Source organism: Podarcis raffonei, chromosome 7, assembly GCF_027172205.1.
Source record: "Podarcis raffonei isolate rPodRaf1 chromosome 7, rPodRaf1.pri, whole genome shotgun sequence".
In the NCBI taxonomy this organism is placed as follows: domain Eukaryota; kingdom Metazoa; phylum Chordata; class Lepidosauria; order Squamata; family Lacertidae; genus Podarcis; species Podarcis raffonei.
In genome coordinates, this window is record NC_070608.1 from 85557187 (window position 1) to 85573167 (window position 15981).

Below are 15981 nucleotides of genomic sequence, written 5' to 3' on the forward strand. Positions count from 1 at the left end.
GAGCCTATGCCTTTGGCATAGGAAAGGAGAGGGTTAAAGCGCAAGGATCAGAGACGTCCCATGAAGCTCCCCCGCCTCCTTTGTTGGAGGAGAAGCAGGAGAAGACCACTCCCCAAATCTGAACCGGAGGATTCGGATGTATGATTGTACTGTGCTGCTTGTACATATGTAAAATAAAGAACTGTAAATATCTCTCTGAGCGAGCAGAGAGTGCTTATTGCGAACAGCATACTCAAACCACCACACCTTCCAACTCTACAATTCCATGATTCTATTATCATAAGATAAGGACAAAACTAAAAACATTGATCAGCCAAAGTCTCTTTTAAAGTTACAGTTCAAATAAAGGTAAAGGGACCCCTGACCATTAGGTCCAGTCGTGACCGACTCTGGGATTGCGGCGCTCATCTCGCTTTACTGGCCGAGGGAGCCGGCGTACAGCTTCCGGGTCATGTGGCCAGCATGACTAAGCCGCTTCTGGCGAACCAGAGCAGCACACGGAAACGCCGTTTACCTTCCTACCGGAGCGGTACCTATTTATCTACTTGCACTTTGACGTGCTTTTGAACTGCTAAGTTGGCAGGAGCAGGGACCAAGCAACGGGAGTTCATCCTGTTGCGGGGATTCGAACTGCCGACCTTCTGATCGGCAAGTCCTAGGCTCTGTGGTTTAACCCACAGTGCCACCTGCGTCCCTCACAGTTCAGATACTTAAGTAAAAATGTTTTAGAAAGTAAAACTGTTTTGAATTAGGGAATTCGAAGTGAATAAAGAAGTCTTTGCCTGACACCTTGGGAGGGGGGCACTCCATAACTGGGGCACCACTACCAAAAGGAAACATCTCTCTTTATAACAAAATGAACCTCTAATGGAAAAAGGCAGTGGCTAACATGCCTTCAGAGCATAGGAAAAGACCTCAAACAAAGTGCCTTGTGAGAGGTGTCCCCAGAGTCTTCTCAGAAGTGGCTACCTCATTAGGAAAAATCTATGTCTACCTGGATAAGTCAATCTATCAGCCAAGGTGCATCAGAATTAGGAATGCAGTAGTTTGGTGGGGTCAAATTTTAGAAAAGCACAAGCGGTGACATCCTATGGTGTCCTCCTGCTTAAACAACAGGACTTTCTCTTCCTCTCCTCCTCTTCCTCCTCACTGTTGGCAACCCCACAATTTGCTCTACAGATTTGGAACACCCTGTATTACTTGCGGAAGGAACTGGAACAAATGAAAGAGTTTCAGCTGAGGTATAAATCATTGATAGCTCCACAAATCTCAATACTGAAAGAAAAAGGAAAGTGCCACAACTCAGTTTGCGGATGCTCAACTGTCAGTATATTTCTGCCATGTCCATTTCATTGTTTAGGTATAACTTTTGTCTCTTTAATTAATCACTATACTGGTGGTGCTATTAAATATTATTTTGCAAGCTTACTTGGAGTCACATTTTTAAAAAATTGGGTAAGAAAGTGGAATGGTCACCAAGGTGCATGAATTCTGGAACAAAACATGGGGACTGAAAGCATGCAAAACGATGTTCAGATGCCACAAGTTAAAAGCTCATCTGTCTCAAGTTGCATATTTACAAACAAGGTAAGTTTCGGAGCTGATGTTGCAGCTTATAGACAGGTTACCTGCTGGAAGGAATTATGAGAGATTCTGTCTTTGTCATCCTGCCAATTAGTGGAGCCTTTCCCATGAAGCTATCCAGGGGAAAGAGTTCAGTTTCTACGTCTTCTTGTTGTTTATTTTCCTGCAGACAACAAATTACATTGGAGTGGATGTTCTGTGAAAGCCTTTGTGCTCTGCCAGCATGTATAATAATAAAAAGTGCCAATAAATAAAAGTCAGTCCATGACCATAGCCAGACCAGTGCAAAACATCAAGCAATCCATTAGCTATGGATCTATCCCAAATAGTAGCATAGATTCTATGAAGCCCCCAGTTGGCCTGGCTTCAATGTGAACTGTAAAACAGCCACTTTGGCCTATGTTTCTGCTGTAGTCTATACGCCAACAGAGACCTCATTCTATCCCAGGTCTCCAGTGTTGCAAAGGCACATGGTATTTGACAAGCTGGGCACTGGATAACAAACTCTCTGCAGCTGCTGCTATACCCAGCAGAACCCAAATGTACCAAACATTACTCAGCCAGATCTCTACTTCACATTCTCACTACTTTCCACCTCTTCCTGCCTCAACCCAAATCAACCCACCCACAAAGCTCATACATACCTCCACTCTCAGCAGGTCAAAGCATTCTCAATGGCACATTTTACTTCCTCTTTCTAACCCCATAAACCAACCCCACTCCATTCCCATCTACTAGCAGTAGTAGCAGTAGTCATAGCAGGAGTAAAATTTATGTACCGCCCTTAATCCAAAGATCTCAGGGCAATTCACAAGATAAAAATACAGGAGAAAAGCAAAAATAAATAGTCAAAAAACAAAATAATAACCCCCCGCTCCCACACACATTTAAAAGGCCGTAGGGTGTTAATCAGCCAAAGGCCTGGTAGATGAGGAACGTTTACATCTGGCGCCTAAAGATGTACAGTGAAGGTTGGCAGGCAAGCCTCCCCAGAGAGGGCAGAGGGGGAGCCACCACAGAAAAGGCCTGTCCTTGTGTTGCCACCTTCTAGACTTCTCATGGAGGAGGCACATGAAGAAGGGCCTCAGATGATGATCAGAGTCTGGGTCGGTTTATAAGGAGAAGAGGAGGTCCTTGAGGTATTGCGGCCCTGAGCCACTCAAGACCTTATAGGTCAAAACCAGCACTTTGAATTGGGCACAGAAACCAATCAGCAGCCAGTGCGGCCGGACCAGGACTGGTGTAATATTCTCAAACTGTCTTGCCCTGGTGAGCAACCTGGCCGCCGAATTCAGCACCAGCCGATGTTTCTGAACCATCTTCAGAGGCAGCCCTACATATAACCTGGCTTGCCCCAATTTCTAAACCTTGCCTCCCCCCTGCCCTGAACTACATCAGTTGCCCCCCCTCCTCAGCAACTCTTACCCCAGGTGCATTTTTCAAGTAAAACAATACCAACCCTGAATTTAAAACACTCAAGTTAAAAACAGTAAAAACAACCTTCTACCCATAGCTCAACAGTGCAATCACCTCTCAAAGGTCCATTAAAAACATCTCCATCAAAACGCTTCTATCTCCAACAAACCTTTCCTACGTAAAATAGACACACCATCCCAGTTCCCAGCTGACTATCTACCAAACACCTGAATGGAATGTGTACCTGGGCTTTAGGCTGATAGTGGTTGTTCTTTTTTAAATATTCAAATTGTGGCCTATAAAGGATGTAAGGTTTCCAAAAACAGAGATTCCAAGAAAGGAGAAAATGCAGTATACTTGGGCAGAGATTTTAAAAAAAACAAAAACAAAAAAACAGGCACCAATTCAAAACGAATCCCCTAAAAACAGAAAGATTAGAACAGAAGTTGTTATCCGTTTTGCCAAATGACCCTGAAGTTCTATATGGCTGTAAAATCTTTCTGCATTTCACTCTAGCGATCCCTGCCTGAATGATAAAAAGGCAATTGCACTTACATAAGACACGGTGTCAGAGACGCTGTCTGCTGGTTGTCTGCTTCCAATATTCTTGTCCTCTTCAGGCACTTCAACCTGTTTTGTACAAGAGTGAGTAAAACAAGGAGCACACACCACACTGCTCCTGAGACTGGCTAGTCCTGAGGTAGCATTACAGCAACATTGCAAACAAACACTACCCAGGAGCAAGTTCTTGCTAGAGAATATGACTGAAATGGAATAATCCACATTTTCCCCATAAAATGCTGCATTTTCTGTTGAACAATGCAGTTCTATAGCATGGTCTGTCAAACATGAGTGAAAAGCAGCAGAGAATTATCTTCTCCAGATAGAACTACCATTCACAATTCCCCTTGGGTGAAACCCCCTTCAAACAGCAAGTATCTCTGGTTAAGGCAAATCCATAGATTTACAGTCATACCTTGGCTTACAGACACTTCAGGTTGCGCGTTTTGGGGTTGCGCACCACGCCGAACCTGGAGGTACTGGAACGGGTTACTTCCGGGTTTCGGCGCTCACGTATGCGCAGAAACACTAAATTGCGCTTTGCGCATGCGCAGAAGCACCGAATCGCAACCTGCGCGTGCGCAGGTGTGGCGTTGCAGGTTGCAAACGCTGCAGGTTGCGAACGTGCCTCCCGCACGGATCACATTCGCAACCCGAGCATCCACTGTATAAAACTGCCATACTTGACTCACAACCCCTTTACTAAGAAATGGCAATGCATTTGTGATTATCAGTTGATTTCAATTATTTTTATGCACTTATTTCATGCACTTACAGGACTGGGTGGCTCTCTCTGGTTTCTGACGCTGTGGAGGCTTCCAATTTCTGCTTGAGAGCTTGAATGTGACATTCCTTCAAAGTAAGGTCTATAGCAAGAAAACAAAGGACATCGTAATGTTGTTGTTTTATGCTAGGAGCTCCAAAACATGGCCAATGCTATAGAAACCTCTAGAAACCGTGTGCCAAAATGTGAGAGGCTGCTGTCAATCCTTCCCAAGATCTCTCCCTCCCTCATGTGCAAAACTGCTGCCCAAATAGCCGTTTGACCAAGCAGGCAGGTACCAAAACACAGTCCACCCCCCTTTCGCTTGGACTACTGCAATGCGCTCTACGTGGGACTACCTTTGAAGGTGACCCGGAAACTGCAATTAATCCAGAATGCGGAAGCTAGGCTGGTGACTGGGAGTGGCCGCCGGGACCACATAACACCGGTCCTGAGAGATCTGCATTGGCTCCCAGTACATTTCCGAGCACAATTCAAAGTGTTGGTGCTGACCTTTAAAGTCCTAAACGGCCTCGGTCCTGTATACCTGAAGGAGCGTCTCCACCCCCATGGTTCAGCCCAGACACTGAGATCCAGCACCAAGGGCCTTCTGGCGGTTCCCTCATTGCGAGAAGTAAGGTTACAGGGAACCAGGCAGAGGGCCTTCTCGGTAGTGGCGCCCGCCTTGTGGAACGCCCTCCCAGCAGATGTGAAGGAAATAAGCAGCTATCCTAGCTTTAAAAGACATCTGAAGGCAGCCCTGTTCAGGGAAGTTTTTAATATTTAACGCTGTATTGTTTTTAATACTTGATTGGGAGCCGCCCAGAGTGGCTGGGGAAACTCAGCCAGATGGGTGGGGTATAAATAATAAATATTATTATTATTATTATTATTATTATTATTATTATTATTATTATTTTCCCCCAGAGCTGCCCCAGCATCTCTCATCCTAACAGACTGTCGGTTCGAGAAGCTGCCATCAAAATCTCTTCTTACTTTAGCTTTGGCTTAGGAGTACTGAGGACACTGTCATCATCTTCCATGTCAGGGCCGCTGTCACTAGGGTTTTCTATATCAAGTGTATCATAGAGAAGGTCTAGGTCTTCTTCTACTTCTGGGACATGGTCAGCTGGATCCTGCTCAGAATCCAAAACCTAGACAGAAAAGCACAAGCAGCATAAAAGTGTGTTATCAGCAGCATAAATGGAGGCTTCCCTTGAAATGCAAATAGCATCTCGGTCATTAACTGCACTCAAGTATTTATATCTAGGCCCTCTGCACAAGTCCATACACACAAAATTAGAACTGTATGAAGAGACCAAGTTCTGCCTCTCTGTTGCATTCTCGTTGCTCAGCTCAACTGCTTTTCTCATGTTGGTGCTGATCTTCTGCAGCAGGGAGCCTTCTCCACTTATATTTATTTATTTAAAAGCATGCATAGTAAAGGTAAAGGGACCCCTGACCATTGGGTCCAGTCGCGGACGACTCTGGGGTTGCGGTGCTCATCTCACTTTATTGGCCGAGGGAGCCGGCGTACAGCTTCTGGGTCATGTGGCCAGCATGACTAAGCTGCTTCTGGCGAACCAGAGCAGCACACAGAAACGCTGTTTACCTTCCCGCTGGAGCGGTACCTATTGATCTACTTGCACTTCGTGCTTTTGAACTGCTAGGTTGGCAGGAGCAGGGACCAAGCAATGGAGCTCACCCTGTCATGGCGATTCGAACCGCCAACCGTCTGATTGGTGGGAGGGCTCTCAGACCCCGGCAGAGCTTCGCACCTCCTTCCCTAAGCCGGTCAAACACTTCCCAGGCTTGGGGAAGTAGGCACGAGGCTCTGACAGGATCCTGGAGCCCAATGCTTCCTTCCCAAATCCAGGCAGTAAGGTACTGAGAGCACAGAAAAAAGGTATGGCATTGCAGCAAGTCATTTAATTATCATGCATCATGGAATAACTGTATGCCAAGATCTTAATGAAGTTCCAATAAAACATGTAATTGTCTTACATGTAATTGTTTTTCCTGGCCTGGAGGAAATTTTTCAGCCAAGGCAACTGCCCAGAATATCAGCACCTTTTTTCTAGGAACAAAGCATTGTGTATAACGATTTAAAAGTGGTATAGGCTCCCTGTGAGATTTAGACCCCTCATATGGGGAGTTTTCAGAAGTACAACAGTGAAGGCATGTTGTCCAGCAAATCATTCTTTCCTGTCAGTGAGCCAGCTCTTGCCCAGGCCTTGATGGTCTCCCAGTGTCCACTGGAGAAGATTCCATCTGTATTCCTGCGAGAGGAGACACTAGGACACCATGCTGGCTATGTTTTACTGTGAGTTTTGGTATCTGTTTCTTGCCCTTTTTATTGTTCTTTGTGTCGCGTTGCATGATTGTTTTACCTTTCAGCAGGAGGCAAAATGTCACTTAAGAGGCAACACAGAAGCCTCCAGAAGTGGAGACATTTTTTGTGCCTTAATTGAAGTGGGAACATAATGAGATCCCCACTTGGTGTCCATTTGGTGGTGTCCGTAGAAAAACCTTTCAGATTACAAATGGCACCTTTCCTAATAAAACTGGATACCCTCTGATCTATTGGCAATTCCAGACAGCCTATTTCAAAGTTCACATTTGAGGTGATGGCTGCAGCCTTTGCACTGTCAGAATAAATTCTGTTTGAGTGGTAAGTGGGTATAGAGACATTTTTTGTGAGTCTAAGAAGCTAAATGAAACAAAACTGGCGTTGCCACCAAGATGTGATCATTTGCTTGTGCAATCTTGATACAGCTTGCGAAGTACCAGGGAGATACTGTTCTCCAAGCACAAATTGTGTAACTATATGCAGGAACGGGTTTTATAATTCATTTTCCAAGTTTACAATGATATTGATTGTTGTCCTTTTTAATATCTGTACACTGCCCAAACTTATTTTGCAGGAAATGGCATCATCGTTTTCAAAAGAATTTTTGCTCCAAAGGTTTATTCTTTGTTTTATATGATCCCCGCCCTCAGGTAATTGCACAAATTACTTTGTTGTCTTGGTAAGTACATCGGGCATATCTGTTGGGCAAGAAAACAAGTTCTGCCTTAAGCAAGTGTTACAAATAACAGGGTTGTTTTTTATGAGAGGCAGAAGACTGGGCAGAAGTTACTTTCAGAAGTTACCAGGGGCCATATTTTGTTGTGCGAGATACAGGCAAAATAACAAGTTCAAGTTTTATTACGGCAAAAGCCAGTGACACTAAACACCACAAGATCAAACAAAAAGAAATCAACAACAACATCAGAAAAGAAAAAGAAAAAGGATTACACAAGGGAACTTCACAGTGTGCCATTCAACAGAGGAGATTTACGCTTCCTGATTACTAAAGTGCAAAATTTGGCCACCTCATATGATATTGAGCTTGAGGAATCTTCCAGAAGGTATTTTCGTAGAATTTCGGGGGAGGATTCCAAATAATGTTGTAGGGGTATAAATTTTGATAAAAGCGGCAAAATAAGTTGAACTCGCTCTTCACTATAAAATTCGCAAAATAGAAGGATGTGTGTGACAGATTCTACCTTATTAGACATACAGGGGCAGAGACGCGCATGCATTGGTACCCGCGTAAATTTCAGGCAAAATAACTTAGGACATTTTACAGAAACAGAGGCGAGAGCCAGGCTACGTTACCTGGACTCAGGTCCCACTGAAATCAATGGGACAGATCTATCATGATGTTTCATTGATTTCAATGGAAGTCAAGTTCACCCCTACCAAGAAAGCAGGACAGGGAGACTGCTAAAGTTCATAAAAGAATTAAGGTGCTTTCACATGAAACAGTAAGTTGGTAAATGGCACCTCGGCCATTATATTTTATTTATTAAAAATAATTTATAAGTGGCTGAATGTTTCAAAAACACTGATCACTCACATTATACAAAAATAATGTTTTTGTGCTCTTAAGTTTCCCCTGTTATCCTATTGCAGTTTAGAAGAGACCTAAGTACAGAAGGTTACTCAGACCATTCAGTTTCGGCAATGACATTAATGCACTTGTAGAAGGCTAACAAAGTTTCATATGCAAAAGACAGTATTTGCCAGATCATTAAAATCAGACAGGTAAACTAGGGGGTACATTTACACCATTTGCCTTGGTGTAAAACCTCGGGAGTGCAGAACCTCAGCCCCAGAGACTAAAGCCTCTTTATCTGGCACTTGGAACTTTGCCCAGGTCACACGGCACAGCTTCCTCAAGTTCCATTCCTTGGCTGGAATGAAGGATGAATGCATGGGGGTGTGCGCAGAAATGCCCAGCTGAATGCAGCCTATTGTGCAAAAACAAGAGTCACATCTGTCGCGGCATTTGCTTTTGCCTCCATCCCTGCCCATCACGGTCCCCAAGAAGAAATTCAGCCCTTGAGATGATAATGGTTTCCAATCCCTGCTGCGAAAAGAGGTTCTGCGTTTCTGACGAAAGTGCCCTTAGCCTGATGGATAATGCAAAACCCATGCAGAATTTAAGGAAGTTGCTGGAGACAGCAACGACAGACAGCTTACCTCGTCAGATACTTTAAATCGTCTCAAGAGGGCCACTACTTTTTGCTTGAAGTTTTGCTGCTGTAAAGGTAAATGACTGCAATCAATACAACACTAAAGCACACAATCTCTGTGTGTCGAAGCACAGCGCCACGACAAACCATGCACCATTTATTCTCAGTCAATAAGTGCAAATAGCTTACAAAAGGCAGGCCACGGCTGTTGCTCATTCATCTGAGGGACTGTTTAAATTCCATCCCAACTAGGAATTGGGCCAGAATTTCCGGTTCAGCTAGGACAGCCAGTTCCAGATCCATACTGGAAAGAGCGTGCAAACTGATGTCTCTGTGTTGGCAGAGATGTCTCATATTCCTCTAGTGCAATGACATAGCTGGCCACTCATTGCCCTGGAGGCCTGAGGACAAGCCCACAGAGGTCTAGCACAATCTCCCTTGTTTTGCTATTTGTTTGTGCTTGGATTCCACCATTCACTTTGCAGTTTTAGTGGAATAGGATTAAATAATTCCTGATAAGTAACTCTTTTTTTCACTTTTTTGCCGAGAAGCCAATGAGCTCTTCTCACTCCTGATCTCCAATCACGTATATTCAACCCTAGAACTCTTTGCCACTAGAAATGTCTAACAGAGGTCTAATGTTGTATTAGTTTGTTAGGAACAGTTAGCTCTGCATTTCATCCAAAGCCAGCTCCATTAACACAAATCTTTAACTTTTTTTGTTTTTTTTTGACTCTTAACACAGGATTAAAAACAAAGTAATTACAGAAAACAGAGTCTTTTTCATCAGAACACGGTTTTCCACAAACTGACTCTACAACAAAATCTGCAATCCATGGCACATAGATGATGTCTGAAGAATATAGGTTGTATTTTTGCATGGGGACATGGCACTAAGTTATCCCTCTAGATGTCTGAGTGTCTACCCCAAATAATCAATAAATAAATTCCAAAACAATTGGAGTGCACATAAATATAAATGCTAGCCTGCTAGCAATGTGTATGGGAGGAGGAAGAGGATTCAACACAATGGATCAGCCACACAGCTCCCTTGCCAGGGGCCCTGTATAAAGAACACAAATCCCGCCAGGGACAAAGATTTAAGATGTACCTGGGTGAGAAATACTCTTGTCAAGCCTCCGGGGGGGGGGGCCATGCAACAAGGGCAGCCAGAGGCATATACAGAGTACAGAAACACTTGTGGCTCTTGGTATAGATAGAATGTAGTTGGGAAGCAAGAGGCAGGACTTATGTCAAAGGCATAAAAGAAGGAGATCCTAACTTGAACCCATACAGCAAATGCAACACAACAGCTCCCTAAGCCAGTGCCGGATTTACGTATAAGCAAAACAAGCTATAGCTTAGGGCCCCACTCTCTTGGGGCCCCCCAAAAAAATTAAATGAAAAAAACTGGATGTACATTTCCAAAATATAAGATAAAAAACAAATAAAATAAAACCTACATACAGCAACAGTGTTTTGTGTTGTGTAGGCTCCTATTTGTTATGTGCAAATGGCTTTAGATACCTATTAGGTCCATAAATTACCATATAGCATATATTCAACACAAAAAAGCGACAATTTGTTGTTGACAAAGGACAGCTGGACATATAAAGGGCTCCATTACCTTCAGTAGCTGAGGGCCTCATCAAACCTAAATCCGGCCCTGCCCTAAGCCACTCGGCTGTAGGAACAGATATTAATCAAATACATCATGGGGGATTTCTCTTTCCCCCAAGTCCAAGATCCAGTCTTAAGGTACCAGAAGTAGCATGGTTGCAGAAGAAACTCTAGCCTGTGAGAACAGTCATGTTTTTGTTTTGTTTTTCCAGGCTGGAGGTCTGTGCTTCAAATCCAGGGCACAAGCCAGTAGTGTGTTGTCTCCCTGGTGCATGTATCCAGATGTGTCAAAGTGTGAGCCAAGTCTCATCAAGCCCACTGACCTAAGCTCAAAAACGCTTGTTTGGAACGCTGAATGCTCCCCTGAATGTGCCCTATAGACACCTTGTTATCTCCATACTCTTCGGAAGGAGGAAGCTATTACTGAATCAGGCTCATGTTTAATAAAAATTTCCAGAGGCGTAGCTGTGCTACCCCAGTACCGAGGGCCTTCTGGCGGTTCCCTCGCTGCGAGAAGCCAAGTTACAGGGAACCAGGCAGAGGGCCTTCTCGGTAGTGGCTCCCGCCCTGTGGAACGCCCTCCCACCAGATGTCAAAGAGAAAAACAACTACCAGACTTTTAGAACACATCTGAAGACAGCCCCGTTCAGGGAAGCTTTTAATGTTTTATAGACTATTGTATTTTAATATTTTGTTGGAAGCTGCCCAGAGTGGCTGGGGAAACCTAAACAAGAATTTTTTTATTTATTATTATTATTATTATTATTATTATTATTATTATTATTATTATTAAAGCAGGACACGACATGTGCCTCAAATTATCAGACTTGGCTATGAAGCACCCCAAATGACCTTGGGTCAATCGCTCCGACCTAGCCCCCCTTCAAGGCAATGGCAGATCAAATGAGAGGGGGCAATTTTTGTATGCCCTCTTGGGCTCCTTGGAAGAAGGTCAGAACAAAAAGGCAATCTCAGTCCACCAAAACAAAGGTTTCCTCTGCTTACATTACTCCCCTGCCTTGCATGTAACCACCCGAGTCACTTTTAGCTGCTTATTACTTGTGATAATTCTGTTCTGTATGCATTACACTCAAAGCGGTTCACAACAAAGCATGACAAAACAAAAATATGAATACAACTACTGTGGCTTTGTATTCGTCCAAACCTCATGCCATATCTAGTCCACTCTTTCATTCTGGGCAGACACTTGGTCCCAATCCACATCAATGTTAGTAAAATTAATTTCCACCAACCCTGGTTATGGATGCTGTTCTTACTATCGATCTCCACTGCTTCTTTGGTTTCCCCAACTCATACTCATCATCGTCCAAATCCTGAAGAAAAAGAAACGTTTGTTATGATCATCAACAAAGGTCAAATGAGGGGAATAGGGGTGTTACAACATCAAGGCAGATGGAATGCCTTGCAAGCGGTTTTTTAATTAATTAAAATGTATGCAAACATACACTAAGCTGTCCCAACTGTTAACAGATTTAAGGCAAACAGATCCTACAACACTAATTCTGTTACCACACCAGCGGCAGCTACGAGCCCAATTCAAAGTGCTGGTTTTGACATAAACCCCTTTAAAGCTCAGCACCTCGATATCTTCTGGATATTGACCGGAGGAACCTAGCAAGACCTTCAGATCTTTATTGGAGACCCTGTTCCAGGTTGCTTCTTTGAGGGTGGTTCAGAGGATCAACTTCCTCAGAATCAACCATCAAGCAGCATCAATGACCAACTGAAGGAGTGGACTAGGGATTTCAAAGGATTGCCAGCAACGAGGGACAAGAAAAATTTCCCCAAGTCATAAGAAAACCATTTGGATCCAACATCTTGTGGGCTGGGAAATCCTAATAAGTCCTTCAGTTTCTCTTTGAAGCTGCTCTAGTAGGCTATGAAGTGGCTAAATGTTTTGAATAAAATGAATGAATGAAATAATCAGGTCCACTCCCTTGCATTTATGAATTTTAAGATAATTACAAAGGGCTTATTTGCTTAGACAATACCTGTCCCTGAACTGCATCATCACTGGCTTCTTGTTCTGAAGAGAAGCTTTCATATTCCTCTTCGGAATAGTTGTCTGAAAGAAGAAGAATACAGAAGCAATTGGATTATGCTCTTACTAAAAACAACTGCACATTGGTTTAAAGGCAAACCAGGAAGAAAACTGCAAGGGCCGTTATGGCAATTTCACAGTTGCTGTTTTCTAGTCTTCTGGTTTTAATCTTCTTATTAAAACCATCTGAAGACGGCAAAGTCAGGAACTGCAAGAGTTGGGGGGGGGGAAGTTTTGGGGAAACTTCGATCCTGGCCTTTACTCAGTTCTAGCAGAGTGAAAGCAGTCTGCGTACAATTTGGACTGAATTCAGAGAATGATGCTACTAAAGTTATGATACTCTCTCTTGAAAATGGAAGGTCCTAGAGAAGGAGATTGGGATACAATTGCAAATACAAAAGAGGAAGTCCAAAGAAAAAATATGGTTGACATTAAGCAATAACAATAACAATTATGGAACCTATCTTGGACTTTTTGTGGGGAAAAGAAATGAAAGATTCTGAGACATCTTGACTTAAAAGAAATATTGTTTAACAGAAAGCGGAAAAGATGGATATTAGCATGGACTTTTACAGTTCTGGAGATACCTGCAGACTTGATTTTCTGGCTCATGTGTATAGCACTATCTTCTTGGTCTATTGGTTGGCTGGACAGTGAGAAGATCCAGATCTCTGCTACTTTGACGGCAGTTTCCTTGATGCTGCTGAAAAGGTTCAAAACTTGGCCTCCTTCTTTCGGGTGCTGCAACACCTACAAGACACAATGTCTGAGAGAGAGCGTGCTTACAAGTTAACACCCTATTTCTTACCCACTTTATGTTTGTCGTCAGAAAACTGGGGTTGGCTTTTACGGCCCAAGTCCCCAAGTCCCTACAAGTCCGCTATCGGTCAGAGATAAACACAACATCTGAAAGAACCTTAGCAATGCTTTTGCAATGCAACCTTACAGAAGACCAGAAAAAAGTATGTTAACACCCTTTATATTAGTGACCTATACAGAGAGGCACCTACCTCCACCATGTTCACAGATCCCATTGCCAAAGTTTTGTAGCCCAGAATTGTTCTGTTTTTATACCGTTTCCTCCTCTGCAGCATGATCTGAAGTTTGTTGCCTTCTCTTTTCAAGAAATGAGGATACTGCAAATAAAACATGTAAAGGTTTAATAGTAATAATAATAATAATAATAATAATAATAATAATAATAATTTATTTATACCCCGCCCTTCCCAGTTTAAAAACTGGGCTCAGGGCGGCTAACAGCAAATAAAACCATTGATTAAAATGTGACTTAAAAACAGTATAAAACAGCATAAAATACAACATAAAATGCAGCATCAATATCAATAAAATTCTAAAATTCAGGGGTCATACTAGGGCTAATTGGCCAAGTTGGTCCTACTAGGGTCAGCAAGGAAACCAGGGAAGAATTTAAATGTGGGGTCCCAGAAAGGGTTTCTTCATAGAAGAGGAAAGGGAAAAGGGAAGAGAGGATCAGGCTAATTCAAATTGAAGCCCAGGTGGAATAGCTCTGTCTTACAGGCCCTGTGGAAGGAGATCAAGTCCTGCAGGGCCCTGGTCTCATGAGACAGAGCATTCCACCGGGTCAGAGTCGGCACTGAAAAAGCCCTGGCCCTGGAGGAGGATAGTCTGGCTTCCTTAGGGCCCGGGACCTTCAAGCTATTATTATTCATGGACCTTAGGGTCCTCTGCGGGACATACCAGGAGAGGCAGTCTCATAAGTACGAGGGTCCTAGGCTGCATAAACAGGAGGATATTAACGTCACCTTCTCAAGGAAGCACCTTCTGTCAAGTGGCCTCTAAGAACCCTGAGATGAATGACACTAGACTTTACTAGACTTCACAGAAAGAAGAATTGGGCAAGGAACAAGCCTAAAACACAGAATCTCTTGAAAAAGCAACATATTGTTACTTTTATTGGCTGGTTTTGTACCATATCGAACCACAGCTACTGGGATATAGTGCTGCTAAATAATACTGCACAGAAATTTGATGGAAGAGGTTGGGAGATGAATCAGCAGCCATAAATGAAAGCTGGTTCTCCACCTATAAAGAAATAAAAAAAGTGGATCCCACTCTCCTATAGACAGAGTACTTTGTATCCTGATCAGACTGGATGATAAATTAGTTCACTAATTTATTAATTACATTTACATCCCACCCTTCCTTATCTAACAAGCATTTTGTTTAGAATATAGGGCTCATTTGATCTTGCAACCACCGATAAAAACTTTGCCACTGCTAGTTATTATTATTATTCTTAAACTGGTAGGCTGTTTGGAAGGGTTGCCTATTCGAATATTTGTCTGGATTTTAGCCTGCTGGAACCCCTGCTCTTAATTCTTCCACAACACCCTACCTATCCCAAGGCAAGCTTCTAGTCTCTTCCACCTCTACAATGCCGTGGGAAATCAGATGAAGCAACGAGTCTTTTTTTCATTTCGGTTTTTAAAAATATGTCCTAAATTAAGTTGCTTACAGTAAGGGGCAGGAGGGAAATATTAAGGATTCCTATATTACCTGCAGGGAAAAGCTCAGAGCAAGTTCTGTTTCTACGTGCCCACTAGAATGCAGCATAATTTCATGAGACCGCAATATTCGTTTTGAACCCTGCACAGAAAAAGGAAAACAGATCAGCTATTGTTAGTCAATAATTACAGATTTGTAGAAAGTGTCACTACAGACCAGGGAAGGGCAACGGCGGCTTCCAGCTGTTGTTTGATGACCTCTTCCACTGTCCGTGACTATTCGCCATACTGGCTTGGGCTTCTGAAGGAGACCCACAACAGCTGCAGAGGCACTGACCCCCCCCCCACTCTTCCCACAGACTAATGTCCAACTTAATGCAATTACTGGGCTATCGAGGGCCAGAGCACACAGAAACACCATTTACCTTCCCACAACAGTGGTACCTATTTATCTACTACTACTATTATTATTATTATTAATAATAATAATAATACCCCACCCATCTGGCTGGGCTTCCCCAGCCACTCTGGGCGGCTTCCAACAAAATATTAAAATACAGTAATGCATCAAACATTAAAAGCTTCCCTAAAGAGAGTTGCCTTCAGATGTCTTCTAAAAGTCTGGTAGTTGTTGTTCTCTTTGACATCTGGTGGGAGGGTGTTCCACAGGACGGGTGCCACTACCGAGAAGGCCCTCTGCCTGGTTCCCTGTAACTTGGCTACTTGCACTGGCATGCTTTCGAACTGCTAGGTTGGCAGGAGCTGGGACAGAGCAACGGGAGCGCACCCCACCGCGGGGATTCGAACCGCTGACCTTCCGATCCGCAATCCCAAGAGCAGGCATAGGCAAACTCAGCCCTCTAGATGCTTTTGGGACTGCAATTCCCATCATCCCTGACCACTGGTCCTGTTAACTAGGGATCATGGGAGTTGTAGTCCCAAAACATGCCTATGCCTGCCCAAGAGGC

At 43.4% G+C, this 15981-nt stretch overlaps 1 protein-coding gene across 6 annotated transcripts in view; it reads right to left on the reverse strand.

Annotated features, from left to right (window-relative positions):
* The window catches only part of PACS2 (phosphofurin acidic cluster sorting protein 2), a 46262-nt gene that overhangs the window by 27319 nt on the left and 2962 nt on the right, over positions 1-15981 (reverse strand). For 4 of the 6 annotated variants that reach the window (XM_053397276.1, XM_053397277.1, XM_053397275.1 and 1 more), the window contains exons 3-12: positions 15066-15155; positions 13538-13663; positions 13115-13277; positions 12478-12551; positions 11719-11799; positions 8853-8912; positions 5321-5478; positions 4337-4427; positions 3556-3630; positions 1629-1747 (exon numbers count right to left, since the gene is read on the reverse strand). In XM_053397276.1, the coding sequence (XP_053253251.1) occupies positions 1629-1747; positions 3556-3630; positions 4337-4427; positions 5321-5478; positions 8853-8912; positions 11719-11799; positions 12478-12551; positions 13115-13277; positions 13538-13663; positions 15066-15155 (1037 nt within the window). The remainder of the gene's footprint in view (positions 1-1628; positions 1748-3555; positions 3631-4336; positions 4428-5320; positions 5479-8852; positions 8913-11718; positions 11800-12477; positions 12552-13114; positions 13278-13537; positions 13664-15065; positions 15156-15981) is intronic. The other 2 variants (XM_053397278.1, XM_053397274.1) reach the window with 1 other exon arrangement.